The sequence below is a fragment of the Muscardinus avellanarius genome (assembly GCF_963383645.1).
Source record: "Muscardinus avellanarius genome assembly, chromosome: 9".
Lineage (NCBI taxonomy): Eukaryota > Metazoa > Chordata > Mammalia > Rodentia > Gliridae > Muscardinus > Muscardinus avellanarius.
Genome location: NC_137795.1, coordinates 106,793,754 through 106,811,417, shown reverse-complemented (window position 1 = coordinate 106,811,417; position 17,664 = coordinate 106,793,754). Strand labels below are relative to the sequence as shown.

The following is a 17,664-nucleotide window of genomic DNA, read 5'->3' as shown; positions in this document are numbered from 1 at the left end:
GTCTTTAGGAACTTCCTGGGCTCCCTGGGGCCTCATTAATAGAGCTCAGCTGACATCTACCAGAGTCATGGTTGCAGTTCAGCAGGCCCGGGTCAGGCTCCTGCCCGGCCTCCTGGCCAGTGGCATCAGGGAACAGTTGCATGGTTCTCGGGATCTAACGGTCCTCTTAGCCCCTAGATTGCAGCTGGCCTTATGCTTCCCTGAGGATGACTGAAGAGCCCTCTCTTGTCCAGAACAGCATCCAGGAAGGTCACAGAGACAGCAAGTCCAGGGGTTGAGGACCTCTCTGAACACCATGGGTATCAGGGGTTCTCCAAGGTCAGAGTAGAGGGGTTGGTGGACACCAAGACCAGGACACAACGGCTCTGGGTGTGTACGTTTGGGGATTTCTGGAAAGAGTGAGCATTACAGTACATGCTTATTGAGCATTTACTAGTGACATGGAGACCTGCCTTCTCCCTTATGAGTATCCTAATGGCTGTCCATGGCTGTCACCTTAACCACAACTCTATTCAGGGTCAACAAAACAGAGCATCCTGGGTAGCATTCTGACTGGCCTTTCTAACAGTGAGGTGAGACCTGCGTACTCATTGTAGGACAAAGACGGGGTAAATGGCTTTCATCCTCACCTATTCCCTACCACGTCTGTGCTCATCCTGGCCAGGACACAGTTATCTGGAAATTCTACGATGGAGAAGGGCACTGGAGCCATGAATGGCATTCCTTTACTGATCATTCTGTTTTGGAATTGCTAATTTCAGATGTGATGATTTAGCTCATTGAGTCAGGCTGTGAGGGACCAGGAATTACCCAGCAGTGGGCACTTAACTGAGACCAAGACTTGCTTAATTAGGATTCTGGCACGGTAGGAGGGAATATTGACTATTGCCGTGAATAGTAAATCATAAATGTTAAATTACATTCACTCTCAGAAATAACTGTGCAGAACTTCTCACAGCATAGATAATCAGGCAATTATTGAGATGGTTATAGCACTCACAGGCCGTTGCAACTTTGTCGTGAGACCCAATCATGCTCTGAGCTACAATCTCATTTAGGCTGGCTCCATTTTTATGTATTTTACTCTAGTAAATAAGAATAAATGTTCAATCAAGTTTTATATTTCTTCAAAGCAAAAGAACATACGACATGTGGTCTATGGTCTAAGTTTTAAATTTAAGACTTACAAATAGCTAGCTAAAATGTTAAATGTATAAATTGCTCAAAAGATAAAAATGATGGGAGAATCTTCCTTGATCCTGAACATGTAGAAAAGGACTGGGCAGTGCCAATCGTGGAGCTCAGGGCTGCTGGGACAGTGTGTCTCACTTCTCTGGCTGGAGGCGGCACCCAGCCTGTCTAGAGGGGCTTGGCTTCCACCCTGCTCCTCAGAAGGGCAGACATTCAGGCTGGGTTGTACCACAGGCTCCCACGCCCAGCCCATATGGCCCCATTGGCTGAATTTCCCAAAAGACAGAGCTACTTTCATTGCCTGATGGGGAGGGAGAAGTGGGCTTGGTGGATTCTCCAGAACAACTTTCTCTGAGGGATCATGGGTTTGGCAACTTAATAATTCCTAATATTGGAGTTTCTCCTTTCAACCCTCTTTCATTACGTCTGCCAGGTGGAGGAGCAGAAGTCACCTGAAGCCGGCCACGTGGCAGGATCAAACATGAAAGGACCGACTTCCCACAGCCAGGTTTCACTTCTTAAGACCCATGGGACCGTCGAGAATTGCATAAGAATTACATAACTAAGAACTGCCAGTGGCTGCGCGTCTCATGGAGTAAAATTTATAAGATGTTTTATCTTTTCTCTTTTGTATGGTTCCCACAAAAGTATGCCAGCCGAGATTTATTTTTTATGCATGCAGACAATAAATCTAAGTTCCAAAGAGGTTCAAAGACTATTCCCCAAATGGGGAACTGAGATGTGTAGTCCCTTAGCTCCAAGGTAAATTCTCTCAGCTGATTCTGAACACATTCCAAGAAATCTCTAGAAGCAACCCCATTCATCGCAATTATTTAAAACAATGGTACTGGGGTTCCTGGAAACCCTTTTACCTCTGGCATAAACTACCAGACCTATTTTATATTTTTATTTGGAAACAGGGTCTCTTAAGCCAGCGAGGCTGACTTTGAACCTGCGCGATCCTCCTGTCTCTGCCTCCCAAGTGTGGGGATTATAGGCGTGCTCCACCTCGCCTAGTTGTATTTTATATTTTAAAACAGGATCTTGCTAAGTTGCTGAGGCTGGCATTGAACCTGTGATCCTCCTGTCTCAGCCTCCCGAGTAGTGAGATTACGGGAATACACCACTGTACCCAGCTTCATGACACCTCAATTAGTCCCAAAATTCTGTCTATGTTTATGAGATATTAGGCATTACAGAAATGAACGGGTGATCTTATGGTTTGAATCTGGAATGTTCCCCCAAATCTCATTATGAAATCAGGAGAGCTCATGCATGGATTAAGCCAGGGATAGGTTAATAGTTTGAATGGATTTATTAGGTGGTGACTGTAGGCAGAGAGGATGTGGCTGGAGGAAGTATATCACTGAGGGCATGACATTGGGGCTTTTTCTGTCCTCTCTGCTTTCCATCTGCCAGGAGCTGAGCCTCTTTCTTCCACCTTAACCTACAGCCATAAAACTTCTACCCTGGATCTGGCTGACCATGGACTGAACCTCTAAAATCATGAGCCAAATAAACCCTTTCTCCTCTACTTGTTCTTGTCAGGTATTGACTAGCACAGGTGAGGATGTCTTAGCTGCTCTTAGGTCAGGAGGACACAGCACACTAGTAGTGGCAGGGCCCCTGAGCACTGCAAAATGTCACAGTTCCATCCAGAGTTTTCCAGAGGAAGGTGTCAGTGACTGAGGCCTGGAGCAGCTGTGCTCATAATAGGTCTTCTGTTATGGATTCAGTTATGTTCTTTGGAATGCTTCAGAGGAAAGGGCCCTCCTCTGAAGTCTTATATTTCACCCCACTATCAGAGCCTTATGGGTTGAGACACACATATCAGGCTGGTGCCTCAAGTTCAATATTAAATACTATTTAAGACTTACTTTTAGGCCAAATGAACAACCCACTTCCCTTTACCATGATTCCCGAGCCTGTCCTGGGCTGCTCCCTTTCTTCCTGCATGGTCAAGATCATCACATCCTATAGATACTATTTCCCCAACGACCCTTTGATCCATCGTTCATGGTTCTACCATCGCCTGCCTTAAGCCCTGGATGCCTTTCAAGGTCTGCAGCAATATCCTTTGGCTAGCTCCCCCTTTCTCCCCCTGCATCCCTCCTGTTGACCTACACAGAGCTGAGCTGCTGGTAATAAAACTCTGGAACCCTCCAATAAGAAGAGAAGCTCTGATGCTGCTCTGCCCACACCCTCAGCATCTTGCTGCCTCCTGGATCCTTCCCTGTGTCACATTCTAGAGCCCAGGACAGATGGGTCCCCACCCTGGCTATGCTCATTCATGATCCTCCTCCAAGACACTCATGCCAGGGATTCTCTCCTCCTCTTTTGCGCATGCCTCTTTCCCCTAGGACTTTTTTGGACCCTTCCCTCTAATCCCTCAGTTAGACATAAATTTTCTTCCACTAGTCTCTGTTGTATTCTGTGCATGTCTTCCCCAGAGCACCTTCTGTATTGCAGCGAGCGAGTCTTGAGCTCCCTGAAGACAGAGGCCATGCTCTTCTGCCACAGTATCCTCAGACCCGGACGAGGTCTGACAAACATGAGCTTCCTTGGACTGTCTGCACTGGGTTGTCCTCCTTCTGCCTCCCTCCACTCTCCTTTGTGTCAGGACAAGATGGACGGAAGAGTTACAGCGGTGGCGGGACACCCTGGGTGGCCTGGATGGGAACCCACAGGGACAGTATTCCTATTTCTCCTAGGGAGGGAGGCTGCACCTAGATTGGTCTACTGAAGAACCAGGGAGTCAAAGTAGAATAGACAAGGGGATCAGAGAGAGTCTGCCAGGCATGTTTAGTGACACATAACTGGTAGAAAATGACAGCAGGAACACGAGTCAGGACCGAGATTCCTGCACACGCCATTCATTGTTTCATCCCCGGTTCCTGGAAGAAGCCCGGGCACATCAGTGTTCAATCAATATTTGCTGAGTAAATGACAGATCGAAAGAATGACTGACTGGAAGAATAATAGATTAACTTGAAAGCCATGTTCTTTCTGTTCCTCTGACTCCCAATCTTTGTGGTGTGTGTGTGTGTGTGCGTGTGTGTGTGTGTGTGTGTGTATGTATAGTTAAAAGTTGAGTGCCATGATTTTCTCTTTACAATGAAAAAGTATAATAAAACAGATATAAGTATTTTACACACAAACACACGCACACACAGGTGCACACATTCTAAGCTATTAAAACATATAGCCGTTGTAATTTGCTTCATTTACTAAAAAAAAAAAATATGTAGCTCTGGGTAAGTAACTAGACATCCTACCTGACAATCAGATAACTTTATGTTCTCAGACTTTTTGCATTTTGGTAACTGGTAGGATGAACTTTCCATGTTAATTGTCCATATACAGGTACGGCACAGCTGTGGACTGGAGCAAGCTATGGAGTCACCTGGGGAGTTTTGGGACTCTGCTTGGAGCTGCTACACAGACCAAGAACAGAGTGCAGGGCGTTTTCCAGGCTTCGAGACTTGCAGGAAGCCAGGCCTGGCTACGGGCTCTGGTTTTCAGCCTTCCGTCTACCTTCTGAGCCCTCTCTTTTGCAGAGAATGACAGCTGATTTTATCTTCCTCTGTGATCGACACAGACACAAGAGGACATTCCCTTGGAAACAGGACAAAGGCCTGAAGAGGGATGAAAGCAACCCCCAAATGGATGATTCTGGAACTGATTGGTATCAGGGTTATAAACAATCCGACGTATGAAGGGAAAGAAGTCAGGGCAGCATGTGCCAGAGACAAGAGCAAAAAACCATCTCTCCCTTTTCTTTCCTTTTTATTTTTCCCTCTCCTTATATTTTCTTCTCCTAGTCCAGCCACTCAGCAAACATTGCGGAGGCAGCGACACTGGCTGGAGTGGATGGTTCCCACTCTCAGATATGCACACAGGCTGCCTGGCCGGGCCAGCCCCTCTCTTGTCATGAGGCACATTTATAATGCAAATCACTGTTGGCAACACGGCTCATTATTTCTCTCTCTGAATAAAATATGAACACATCAATTCCATGTCAGTCTGTTTCCGAACGCATACCCTTGTCTCGCTGACCTCTTCCTGCTTTTATGTTTTTCTGTACATTTGTGACATTTGTCAACTGCTGTAGTCCCACACCTTTCTACTTGCTATCTCATTATTTTGGCATTTTTCCGAGCCCCCCTTGGTCTAGTTAGTTTGGCCGGGCAGTTGCTCCGGCCACACTCACCACTGCTTGTAGTCGGCGTCGCAGTTGCAGTAGTACTTGGGGTCGGTGCAGTTGCGCTCGATGCCGCAGGCGCACTTCTGAATCCCAGGCTCCGAGCCCCCCCAGTAGTAGTGCTTCTCGTTGGCTTTGCCGACCCACCATGTGTAAGGGCTGCCATCTGCAAAACAGGGGAAAGGGGCGTTGAGAAATGGATCCAGTCAGTCACTATGAGCCACCCTCTCTACCCCGTTCTCAGGAGCACTAACATTCTCCATAGACGCAGCAGTGAGGAACCTTCTTATTGTCCATCAACAGTCACATGTAATAGAAACATCTGATGGAATGGTAGGCATAAGTTTTTTATTGATACATGAGCCTTGGAAGAAAAGCTTTTCCATTGTTACGTGAGCCTTGGGAGAAAAGTGTACCTTCAGGCTTCTCTAACTTGGGAACGTATGCAGTAGGCTGAGAGCCCTGATAAGCCAGTCCTCAATGGAGGTGTAGGGGCCAGGAGTTGATTCTTTGGTAGACGATTTCTCTTCATGACTGGTTTTAATTTTCTGGGAATCAGTAGTCATGGAAATCATAGATAACAAGAGATAAATTGGACTTTCACTGTTTCTAAGTATGATCTCTTAATTTTATGTATAACGAAACTTGGGTCATGGAGGGTTAAACAGTTCTCTTCTGGATTACCCAGCAGATTAGCTCCAAACCCAGAAGTTTGACCAGAAGTAGGCATACAGGTGGGAATCCACTGGACACTGCTTGCGGTACAGTCAATGCTTTGAATCTATGGGTTCTGCCACCACAGAATCAGCGAACCATGAATCTAAAATACTTTTTAAAATGGTTCCTGGTCTGAACATGTACAGATTTTTTACAAACAATATTGTCATTATTCCCTACGCAATATAACATAGCAAATATTTACATAGTATTTATATTGCATTATGGTGTAGAAATAATCTAGAGATGACTTAAAATATTCAGGAAGATGTGCACGCCTTGGTTATATTCACGTGCTATCCTCTTTTGTATAGGAGACTTGAGCGTCTACAGACTGTGCTATCTACAGGGCTCCTGAACCAATCCCAATACTGCTTTCCTTTATTATTTGGCCCAGTATGAACTCATTTATTCATTCACTCATTCAACTATCAAACATCCACTGGATGTTTGTACCAAACATTATAAAGTAACCCAGAAGAACAATGAAGAAGAAAAATGCAGATTGGGAATACAGTTTATCAAGTATCATGGACATGGAGGAGAGTGGGTGAGCAGCAGAAGTCACGAAGGAAGTTTCCCAGGGGAGGGATACTGTGAGCTATTTCTTAAAGGCTGACTGGACATTATCCAGATGATGAAGGTGTCAGAGAGCAAAGGGAGCAGAGGAGAGACGTTCCATATGCAAGATATATGTGGGGGCATGTACATCTTGGGTGTAGTAGGGCTCAGGAGATGTACTTGAGTGGGTAGCAGCTGTTACAGACAGAAATCTATAGGGAATGGGGGCCAGAGTCCTTTGTCTAAGTAAGATGTTATTTAGCATTAGTTTAGCCTAGCTTTTCGATGCTTCTTTGCCTCCAGTTTTGGCAATTAGAAATTTATCCTGAAAACAGTGGGAAACTATGAAAAGGTTTGAAGCAGGGAATTATTGTGATGAAATTTGAGTGTTAAAAGATCAACAATAAAAGAAAAGGCAAATTTCTGTGGAATGAAGCTGGGGAGGTCAAATGTGAAGCTCCCTTGTTAATACAGAAGAGAAGTGATAAAATAGTAGCAGGGAAGAAGAGAGAGAGAAAAAAAACAGAAAGAAAGTTAAGAGGTGTAACTGGGGCTGGTGGGATCTGGGTGGGAGAGAAGGTGGCAGAAGCTGTTGGGGGTTAGTCCTAGGCTATTCTGGGGGGAACTACAGGCAGGAAATAGAGAAGAAGGTCAGAAGCTTAGGGGATGCTGAAAAAAGATGATGAGCTTGACATATACAACACACAACTGGCTGGAGACATCTGGATCTCAGGAGCCTTTTTTGTTTAGTGGAAACTCTTGTTTTAAGAACCATCAGGACAAACCAGAAATTATTGGAAGTGGCAGAGATACAGGTGGAATAGTTTAGACTCCAACAACATTTTGAGATGGAACAAGAGGGAGATGACCACAGAGGAGTTCCAGAAAGAAGGTAGACAGATGGAGTAGAGGAAGAATTTTCAAAAGAGCAGCTTGGCCCCCATTGCCACATTTCGTAGCAAATACACGAAGAAGATAGAAACTTTTTCTTTTAATGTGACAAGTAGGAGGTCACTAGAGATGGTGGAGAAGAGTTTCAGGGGGATCGCAGGGAGGGAAGCCTGGTGACAGCCAGCTGGAGACAGGGATGGGATGGAGATTGGGAAGGCCCTGACAGTGGAAGGCATGTACTCACAGTCTATCACTTGAACAATCAAAACACCATTGCTAATAATACGATACAGTAGGTAAGAGCCATCATTGAATTATGTAAAAAACACTGTGATTCCTTCTCAGAGACTGCAGTAGTTTTCCGCAAGAGCAATTTTGAAAATGTGTGCCATTCAAAGTTACTAAAAACAGGTCGGGACTAAGTCTCCCACTTGGTGTCATGAAGGAACAAGTTTTCTGAACTCGAAAAGCAGCTGTTCAGGTATCCCCCTACTTCACAAGTCAAAACTTAAGTAAAAACTTCTAGATTTGACTTAATTTGGAAAATTTAAGATTTTTTCCTTGGTACAATCGGTTTTGGATTTTTAAAAGCTATATCCAAATTTATCTAATAGTCAAGAGGGAGATTTCAAGACTCTATTTCAAAGGGACAACGAAGCCAGCTCTCTGAGATGAGATCCACTCTGAAACTGTCTACTGCCCAGATGGGCACATAGCAGGAGTGTGTTTGCTTTCTGAATTTAATTTATGTTGCCTCTCCCTCCCTTCATGTTTGTCCAAGTAAAGAACCCAGCTTTTGCTGTTTCACAATGTTGAAATCATGATTAATGGTACGCTCTTTCTTTTGATGCAGCTCAGAGTGTCCAAAAGGGTTGAAATATCAATTTATGGTAACAGTGCTAACCTCCCCAAGAAATGTTTAGGCCATTTGGCCCATGGGTTGCACAAGGTCTCTGACGATTCCATCTCAGCCACTTTACAGGAAGAGGACAAAGGTGGATGGAGCCGGGCTGGCCTTGCAGAAAGCTTATGGCACCTGCAAGACCACAGCTCAACTCCAGGTGTGTGGAAACATCACCAGGTTGGTTATCAGATCCATTGATTGCATTGCATCTTTTCAGGTTGACCTAATGCTAAATACTTTCTCCCAACAGAAATTTTGGATAATATCATTGTTTTTGGAAACTTGGTGATACGAATACATCGAGTGGAGGGAGAAAACACACCAGACACATGTAGAACTGGAGTTAATGGATTGAATGACAGGAAACTCCTGCATCTGGCCTGTACCTTACATCTTCAGTGGCAAAGTATATATCTCAGGACCTCAGCTCAACCCACAATCACTCCTTCCAATGAGCAATTGGAGCAATCTAGCCTTGTGTTATAGCTTCATTAATAGACCGTGAGGGTGACTCGGGGGCAGCTCTCTAAGAACCCGTGCATGGGTCAGTGTTCTTTGAGAAAATCAGGACGATGTCGGTAAAAGAAGCAAGATCACCGTCAGTCACACTTTTAGAACGAATGTGGGAAATGTGCTCCAGGAAGTGAGAAGAGAGGCCATTGATTTCCAAGGGCTCCTCAGGGAGCCAGAAGGCCAGGGAGGGAGGTCTCACGCTCTAGCCTTTTGGCTGTGAGTTTTTAGCCAAAGCCCTTAGCTCTGGGATCCAGGCTCTGTGCTAACCTACATGACAGAAGCTCAACTCACTGTAGAAATGGACTGTCATTAGACACCAGTATGAGAAACGAGAAGATCTGCAGTGACATTTTCTCTGTTCAGTGAGAGGAGGGGACATGCTGTGATCAGGAACAAGTTTCTCAGCTTCCCCCATTCCCCACTTCATTGCCAAACCACAGTGCTTTATTTCTTATAGAACTACTGTTCTCAGTTAGGGGAGATGCAAAATACATACTATTCTGGTCTCCTTCCTAGCAAAAATAAGTCAAATATAGCACAAAACCCTTTACTCAGCTGTTCCCATACCTACCGTAAACAAGAAAAAATAGATTTCAGGGGGAAAGCAAGCTGTGCCATTTATTATTAGTACTGGCTAAAACTAAAATAAATCACTGGCTAATAATCACCAATGATCACTAACTAATATAAATTATTAATATGGTGTATATTCAGGAAGAATATAATGGTTCAATTTACTTTAAAACAAGAGTGGCCTCATCCCAGTGTAATGCAAATGAAGTGCTACTTTTTACTTGACAAATCATTATTTACCTGCTAATTAACTCTGAGAAAAGCAGTTAAAAGTGATGAAAGTAAAAAGACTTTCTAAAAGACAATAATAAGAAGTGATAAGAAAAGAAAGAATTTAATTGTCAGAGAGTTTGAAAACTTTTTTTAACCCCAGAGTATGAAGACTTTAGTTAACTATATGAAATTGTTATAATCACTGCAATAAGATTAGGTAACAACGAACCACATTCCAAGTTAACTGGAAGCTAAACTATCAATGTGAGGCATATTGAATGAAAACAATTAAATATAATCACAACACTTTTTATTCACATAAAATTGTATTGTGGTGAAGGGCTTGTTATAGTGTGGATAAATAAACTATAATGTGATGAATAGATTGTGAAAGGGAGAAGGGAAATAAATTCCTTACTTTCCAGGAGTTGGAGGATCCAGTAGATCTTTGTTTTATTTATTTATTTATTTTTTGCCATCAACAGGCTATTATTGTGCCAGTTTCAGAAACACAGAGCCAGAGCATAGTGCCGATTTCAGAAACACAGAGGCAAATACAGGAAGACCTCTTGAAAATGTGACACATTTCTGTGTTTCTCAAAACATGTTTTTGGAACTTCTGAGCTGCATTAGCAACTTAATAGGCTACTTAAGTAACTATTACTGGACACAGTTTAGCCCAAGACTCAGGACTGTCACCGGACACTTAATGAGTTCCATTTCATCAAATTTTATATGGATTATAGAAGTTTTCTACATGAAAACTCAAAGTATTTTAGCTTGATAAAAACTACTTTTATTTTATCTCCTATTACCAGTGTATCTGCAAACTCTGTCAAAGAACCACAAGGAGCTTTTTAGCAAAGAGAAGAGGTGTGATTTGCAGAAGAAAATATTTTTCACTGTGGTGCCTAGCGCCCCCTGCTGGCAGTAACTTTGCAGCCCACCCCAAAGTGGGCTCAGCAAGGTGCTTGCTCAGAGCTCTCTACAGTGCAGGGACCCCCATCCCCTTTAAATAAATTGTACTGTATATATTTGAGAGTAACAACATGATGATATTGGTATAGATATATACATACAGATACTAGAATACTTACTGTAGTGAAGAGGAGCAATGTACCTATCATCTCACATAGGATCCTCTTGTGACTCCTGCTCAGAAAAAATCTCCCCCTTTCCTCCTCCCTTCCATCTTCATTACTGCACCACACCACCACACCACTGTTTTCCCCACTTCATTAGTGAATTTTAGCTGACTGCTCCGTTCCGATTACAGTGATCCATGTCAAGGTGTGGATGCTATGGTATGCTTACTAAGTAAACATGACCTTAACTGGTTGCAATTCTAGGCTGGATGTGCAGAACATCCTGATACCTGTAAGAACCTTCTTCCCAATGCAAATGATGTCAGGAGGGAAGGTAAGAATCTTTTAATAATCTCTGATCCAAATGAGGAAAGATAAAATTTCAAAGTATTATAGCTACTCTAGAGTCCCCCAAGTGATCTGATGGCTTTCATTTCGAAGATCAAGGAGACTGAATGTTCCTTCCCGTCTGTATGGGATGTCTGTACTCCAAGCAATTCAAGGGTTTAAAGCTAAAGGTGACCGCATCCTGGACTGGAAGTGGGGACAAGCCAGTAGTCCTAGCCCTCTAGGTTTTCAAAGCGACAGCTTCTCTCTGACATGAGGCATTTGCCTCAGTGTAATGACTTCTAAGAACTGGACCATGAGGCTCAGGTCTCAGGATTCCCATAAAAGTAGGAAGGTAAAGCCAAAAAGTGATTGCTTCTAACCTTGTTTTTACTTCTCAACTCAATTGCCAGTGGGATTTGAGTATAGAAAAGGGTTTCCAATGTACTTCACATATACCTGACTCTCTTGAACAATAGAGATTTCATGACCCATAGAATAATACCTATAGAACAAGAATATCAAAGGAAAAGCTTGGGGATTTCTCACCAATGCCCTGGTGACCTTTCATCAGACAAGGCTGCCATATACTGACCTGGCTAAAGGAAAGTGATGGGTTTAGTTTGCAGACATTTAGGAGCATCTGTAAGAAAGCTGGCTCAGGAGCCTGGGTACCAATGGGATACCTGCCCATGACCTTATTTACTAGATAAGACAGGAGGAGGTGCCAGTGGTGCTTACTACAGCATCACCTCCACTTAATTCTCAATTTTTTCTGAATAGTATGATCATTGTAACCCTTTTCTTTTTGCAATTTCATCACGACCACCCTCAATTAAGGACCTTAAAGTAAAATTAAAAGTCACATATCTTGGCATTCTCTTAGATAGCATCTCATCCTGCCTACAGTTTTAAGACATCAGTTTATTAAAATGGATAGTAATCACTTCTTTTGTTTTCCATCTACCCAATTCTATGTTGAACTATGTTCATCAAAAGACCAAACAAAGAATGAATCAAAAAAATATTCCAGAAATTTTTTACTGCACACTGCGATGCGAAGTTGGGAAAAGCTCACAATTTTGAATTCCTGACATAAAACCCCGATTTGACAGTTAAAGGTGAGCATGCGATCTTCCTGTGATTGACTGTCACTAAGCTCATCTGATTAGAAACAAATGGAAATGAATGCAGTTGATTAGCTTCAGGCTGTAACTTTCAGAATTACACTGGATTTTTCTATATTTTCTTGATATGCATAAGGGCCAAACTTGGAAATGAAGGAGTGAAGTTCAGATTAAAATGGACCTGAACTGAAATGTTAATTAATTAAAAATTAATTTCAATGCATAATATTTAAATTTATTTTATTGAATTGAACTTAATAGATTTCAATCAAGAGCTAATTCCACTGAGCAAAATTTGATGCAGCTGACTCAAATCAGTTTGAATCCTATTCAAATGAATTAGATTTTATTAATTTGAACAGAATGGAAGTGACAGATTTGATGGGAGTTCACAACTCTGAGCAGTATTAAAGACAGCAAGACAGGCCAACTTGCTCCAAGTAAACTTGGCTTGTTTGCACTGAGGTTGCTGGCACGGGGGCTCCCTTACTAACATGGCTGCTTCCTTTGTACTCTTGTCCCAGAAAAACATGATTAATACTAATACAAAGTGATGGTTATCATTGTTTCTCTGAATTGTTTTAATGATCATTTGTTTCTTTCTCTTCATTCCTATTTTCTTTCCTACCCTAAAACAATGACTATGAGTTCAGTGCTGAACGGGGTTTCTACGGACTTACTAATATTAACGGAAACACTTTTTTTTTCTCTATTTTTTTTTAATTGGTGCACTGTATTCATACATCATAGTGGGATACATACTTTTGTAGACATACATGCACACATCGCCCAGTCAGCCCCCACCCGATCCCCACCCCATTCTCTCCCTATCCCTCCCTCCCATGCTTGGCTTAGTGATTGACATCTAGTATTATAGCAATTTATCAAAAATTAAAAATGATAATCTCACATAACAGTTTCATTTGTCTGATACCAAGCTTTTGATGACTTAAAGATAACATTTCAATATTTCTTTTTACTTTCTTTCTTACCAGAGAATCTATTTTTTCTATTTTTTAGGTGAAACTATCATATATTTATATATTTATTTTTCAGAAAAAAAATCTATCCTAATATGGAATATGGACTCTAGGTACCCACAACGATCTTGAAAAAGAACAAAGCTAGAAGATGTATATTTTCTGATTTCAAACCATATAAAGCTACAATAATTGAAACAGTGTAGTACTATTCTAAAGGCAGATATATAAACCATTGGAGTTAAATAAAAGCCTAGAGCTAAATTCTTCCCTATATTGTCAAGTTATTTTTGACAAGGTTTCCACGAACATTTGGTGGTGGGAATAATAATCTTTTAACTAAATATTGTTGAAAAATAATAATTACATGGAAAAGAATAAAATTGGACCCTTACCTAATCCCATATACAAATATTAACTCAAAATAGATAAAAGACCTAAATATAAATCTTAAGACTATAAACTTTTAGGAGAAAATCTGGGTCATAAAACCTCACAACATTGAAATTGGCAGTGATTTCTTGGTTATGATTTCAATGGCACAGGCAACAGAAGAGTATACAAACTCCCTAAAAAATAAAAAACATATTGTATATCCAAAGACAATGTAAACAGAGTTAACAGTTACTAATAGAATGGGATAAAATATTTCCAAATGCTATATCTGAAGGTATATTAATATTGCAACTAGAAATCCTAAAAATTAACAACAATAAAGGCAAACAATACAATTTAGAGATAGGTAAAAGACTAACATAAGTAATGAATCTCCACAGATAACCAATCTTAGTTGTCTGTTGGATGGAAAATCTTGTTTCTCTAGTTCTGATGTGTGTTACCTATTTCTTCTTTATAGTTAATCTCTTTGAGTATTTTCTCTAGTGCTGGTTTTGAAGACATAAATTCCTTCAGTTTCTGTTTGTTGTGGAAGCTTCTTATTTCTCCATCTAATTTGATAGAAAGTTTTGCTGGGTAGGAAATTTTTGGCTGGAAGTTGTTTAAATCAGCGCCTTTCAAAGCCAGAAAACAACATTACCAGAGAAACAAAAAAAAATCACCAGGCTCCAGAGAGAAAGCGGACTGAGAACAGAGCCACAGAGGAGATCCTCACGCCAGAGGACGCGGCAGCAGCGCCATACTGCTGGCGGCACCGGCGAATTCACGGGATGGCCACAGCAAGCCGAGGTGAGCCGCTGCGGAACAGCCAGGCGAGATTTCTCGGCGCAGAGGGCATCTAAAGCTCCCAGTGGCAGAGCTCAGCACACGCTGCAGGGATTCAGAGTGGAAATCAAAACCAAGGAAAAAAAAAAATGCCAGCCCCATAGCCGAGGGCGTAGCAGTGGCACCATATTGCCACTGGCAGCAACAGCACCGAATTCACTGAATTCAGTACAGCTACATCTGCGTACTCAAGAACAGTGAGTCAAATTGTGGGCCACAGCGGAGAAATCCCAGTACTGTACTCACTGGGACTTGACCCAGTGGGAGAGGGGTGGTGGCAGTTATATCACACCACAGGAGAACGTGCAACCTGGCACCCCCCACAGTCTAAAGCAGCCTCTATCGACTCTCTGGGTCGGAGACTCTGTGATACAACCTAGTAAAGGAGTAGTGGGGTCTGAGATACTACTGACTCGAGATCCAGAGCACCTTAAGTGAAGTCATAGTGACCCAAGGGAAGAACCCAGAGAAGGCACAAACTTCCGAAATCATGGGAAAGAGGAATAATACTGGAACAATGAATGCTCACAACCCCACAACATCAGAACCCGATAAAACAGAAAATCAGAGATTTCTAGAAGATCAAATCAGAAAAATAACTGTAGAAATAATAGAGGTGCTTCGAAAAGAACTCAGAGAGCCAAAAAGAGATAAAGGATGCAATTAATGAAGTAAAGGCCTCAATTCAAAGCACAAACAACCGATTAGAACACATGGAGAACAGAATCTCGCTCTTAGAAGATGAGCAATCCAAAAATGAACTCATAGTTTCTAACCTAGAAAAAAATATCCGACAGCAGGAATTTGATATTGAAGAAATATGGGCCCATTTTAAGAGAGCTAACCTAAGAATAATTGGAATAGAGGAGGGAAAAGAAAGTGAAACCAAAGGGATCAACAATCTCTTCAAGGAAGTAATAGCAGAAAATTTTCCAGACATAGAGCAAGAGGTCGATACGCAGGTCCAGGAAACGTATAGAACTCCCTTTAGACAGGATCGGAGAAGAGGATCCCCATGCCACATAATTGTCAAAAATGACCAATGTGGAAGCCAAGCAGAGAATCTTAAAGGCAACAAAAACAAAGGGCCAAGTGACATTCAGAGGCAAACCAATTAGAATCACTCCAGACTTCCCAAACCAAGTTATGAGAGCCAGAAGGGCTTGGAGTAACATATTCCCAATTTTGAAAGAAAACAACTTCCAGCCAAAAATTTCCTACCCGGAAACACTTTTAATGTTTAGCCATTAAGTTGTAATGTTGCTGTCATTTTAAAAGTATACTTCTTGCCGGGCGTGGTGGTGCACACTTGTAATCCCCGCGCTTGGGAGGCAGAGACAGGAGGATCGCGCAGGTTCGAAGCCAGCCGCTCGCGCTGTCTTAGGAGACCTTTTCCAAATAAAAAATATAAAAAAAAAATAGGTCTCGGAGTGTAGCCCGGAGGTAGAAGGGCTTCCAGGAACCCCAGTACCACCAAAAAATAAATAAATAAATAAAAAATAAATAAAAGTATATTTCATCTTTATGGTCAGGCATTTTGTTCCCATTTGTCATCTGTCAAGATTTTTAAAACTATGAATCAATAGTGAATTTTAAGACATTATTCTTGTTGAAATACACTTTCTCCTTTTAGCTTTTACAGGTTTTTCTGATGATAATATTTTAAAAATCATCTTTGCTGTGATAAATCATTATTTATGCACATATATTCACTTTGCTATTTTTTTTTTTTTTTTTGTGGGTCTGGGGATGGAACCCAGGGGCATTCTACCTCCAAGCTACACCCCTCCCCTATTTTTTTTTTATTCTTTATTTTTTTGAAACCAGGTCTCATTGCATTGCAGAGGGCCTCACTAAGTAGCTGAGGCTGTCCGTGAACCGCAATCCTCCAGGTTTCAGCCTCCCGAATGCTGGGATTACAAGCATGAGCCACTATGCCCGGCTTTACTTTGCTATTTTGTTTACAATGTTTGCCATTGGGTGTGTTCATAAGTCACATTGGTTTATAATTTTCCATTGTGGTAATATTATTAAGTCTTTGAGATCAAATTAACACCAGATTCAGAGAATGACTGGGGGACTGTATGAGACTGGAATTATTTGACAAACTGTCAGAAGATCTTAAATTTAATAACTAATTATTATAAGGTTATTCTTATATCAATTTATGTAAGTTTGTATTTTATATATCTGCTGTTTCCACTTAGGTATTCTTTTTAAATAAATTTATACATTGCATCTAATTTTTTAAAATATACTAATAGTTGCATTTGTCTTTTTAAAATCTAGTTAGAAATTTTAGTTTTATTAGACTATTTGCATAATTAATTCTTTTGATCTTTACATATTGAATGCTTGCTTTCTATTCCACTAATCCCTGCCTTTATATTTATTGTACTTACTATACTTTCTTTTGATTATTGTAGGATTCCTCATCTAATATATTTTTAACCTGTGTATCAACCTCTTGCTCTATGTTTGGAAAATTTTCTGCTATTATTTCTTTAAAGAGATTATTGATCCCTTTGGTTTCACATTCTTTTCCCTCCTCTATTCTGATTATTCTTAGGTTAGCTCTCTTAAAATGGGCCTATATTTTTTCAATGTCAGATTCCTGCTGTCTGATTTTTTTTCTAAGTTATAAATTACATGTTCGTTTTTGGAGTGATCATCTTCTAGGAGCGAGATTCTATTCTCCATGTGGCCTAATTAATTGTTTATAGTTTGAATTGATGCCTTTACTTCAATGATTACATCCTTTATTTCTTTAGACTCTCTCTAAATTCTTTTCAAAGGTCCTGTATTATTTCTACAATTATATTCCTGATTTGATCTTCTGGAGAGCTCTGAATTTCTGTGTTATCAGGTTCTGATATTATGGGGTTGTGGGCATTCATTGCTCTATTATTGTTCCTCTTTTCCATGATTTCAGAAATTTGTGCCTTCTCTGGGTTCTTCCCCAGGTCACCATGACTTTACTTAGGGTGTTCTGGATCTTGAGTTTGTGGTAATCTCAACTGCCACTACTCCTTTACTGGGTTGTATCATGAAGTCTTAGACTCAGGGAGTTAATTGAGGCTGCGCGAGACTGTGGGGTGCCGGACTGGGCATTTTTCCATGGGGAGCTTCAACTAGGGTGTGGTATCTCTGCCATCACTAC

The 17,664-nt window shown here is 41.3% G+C and overlaps 1 protein-coding gene across 1 annotated transcript in view; it reads right to left on the bottom strand.

Annotated features, from left to right (window-relative positions):
• Positions 1-17,664, bottom strand: part of CNTNAP2 (contactin associated protein 2) — a gene marked incomplete at both ends in the record, with an annotated part of 1,557,236 nt that overhangs the window by 474,466 nt on the left and 1,065,106 nt on the right. Inside the window, one exon of the mRNA XM_080701281.1 lies at positions 5,402-5,558. Coding sequence (XP_080557407.1) covers positions 5,402-5,558 — 157 coding nt within the window. The remainder of the gene's footprint in view (positions 1-5,401; positions 5,559-17,664) is intronic.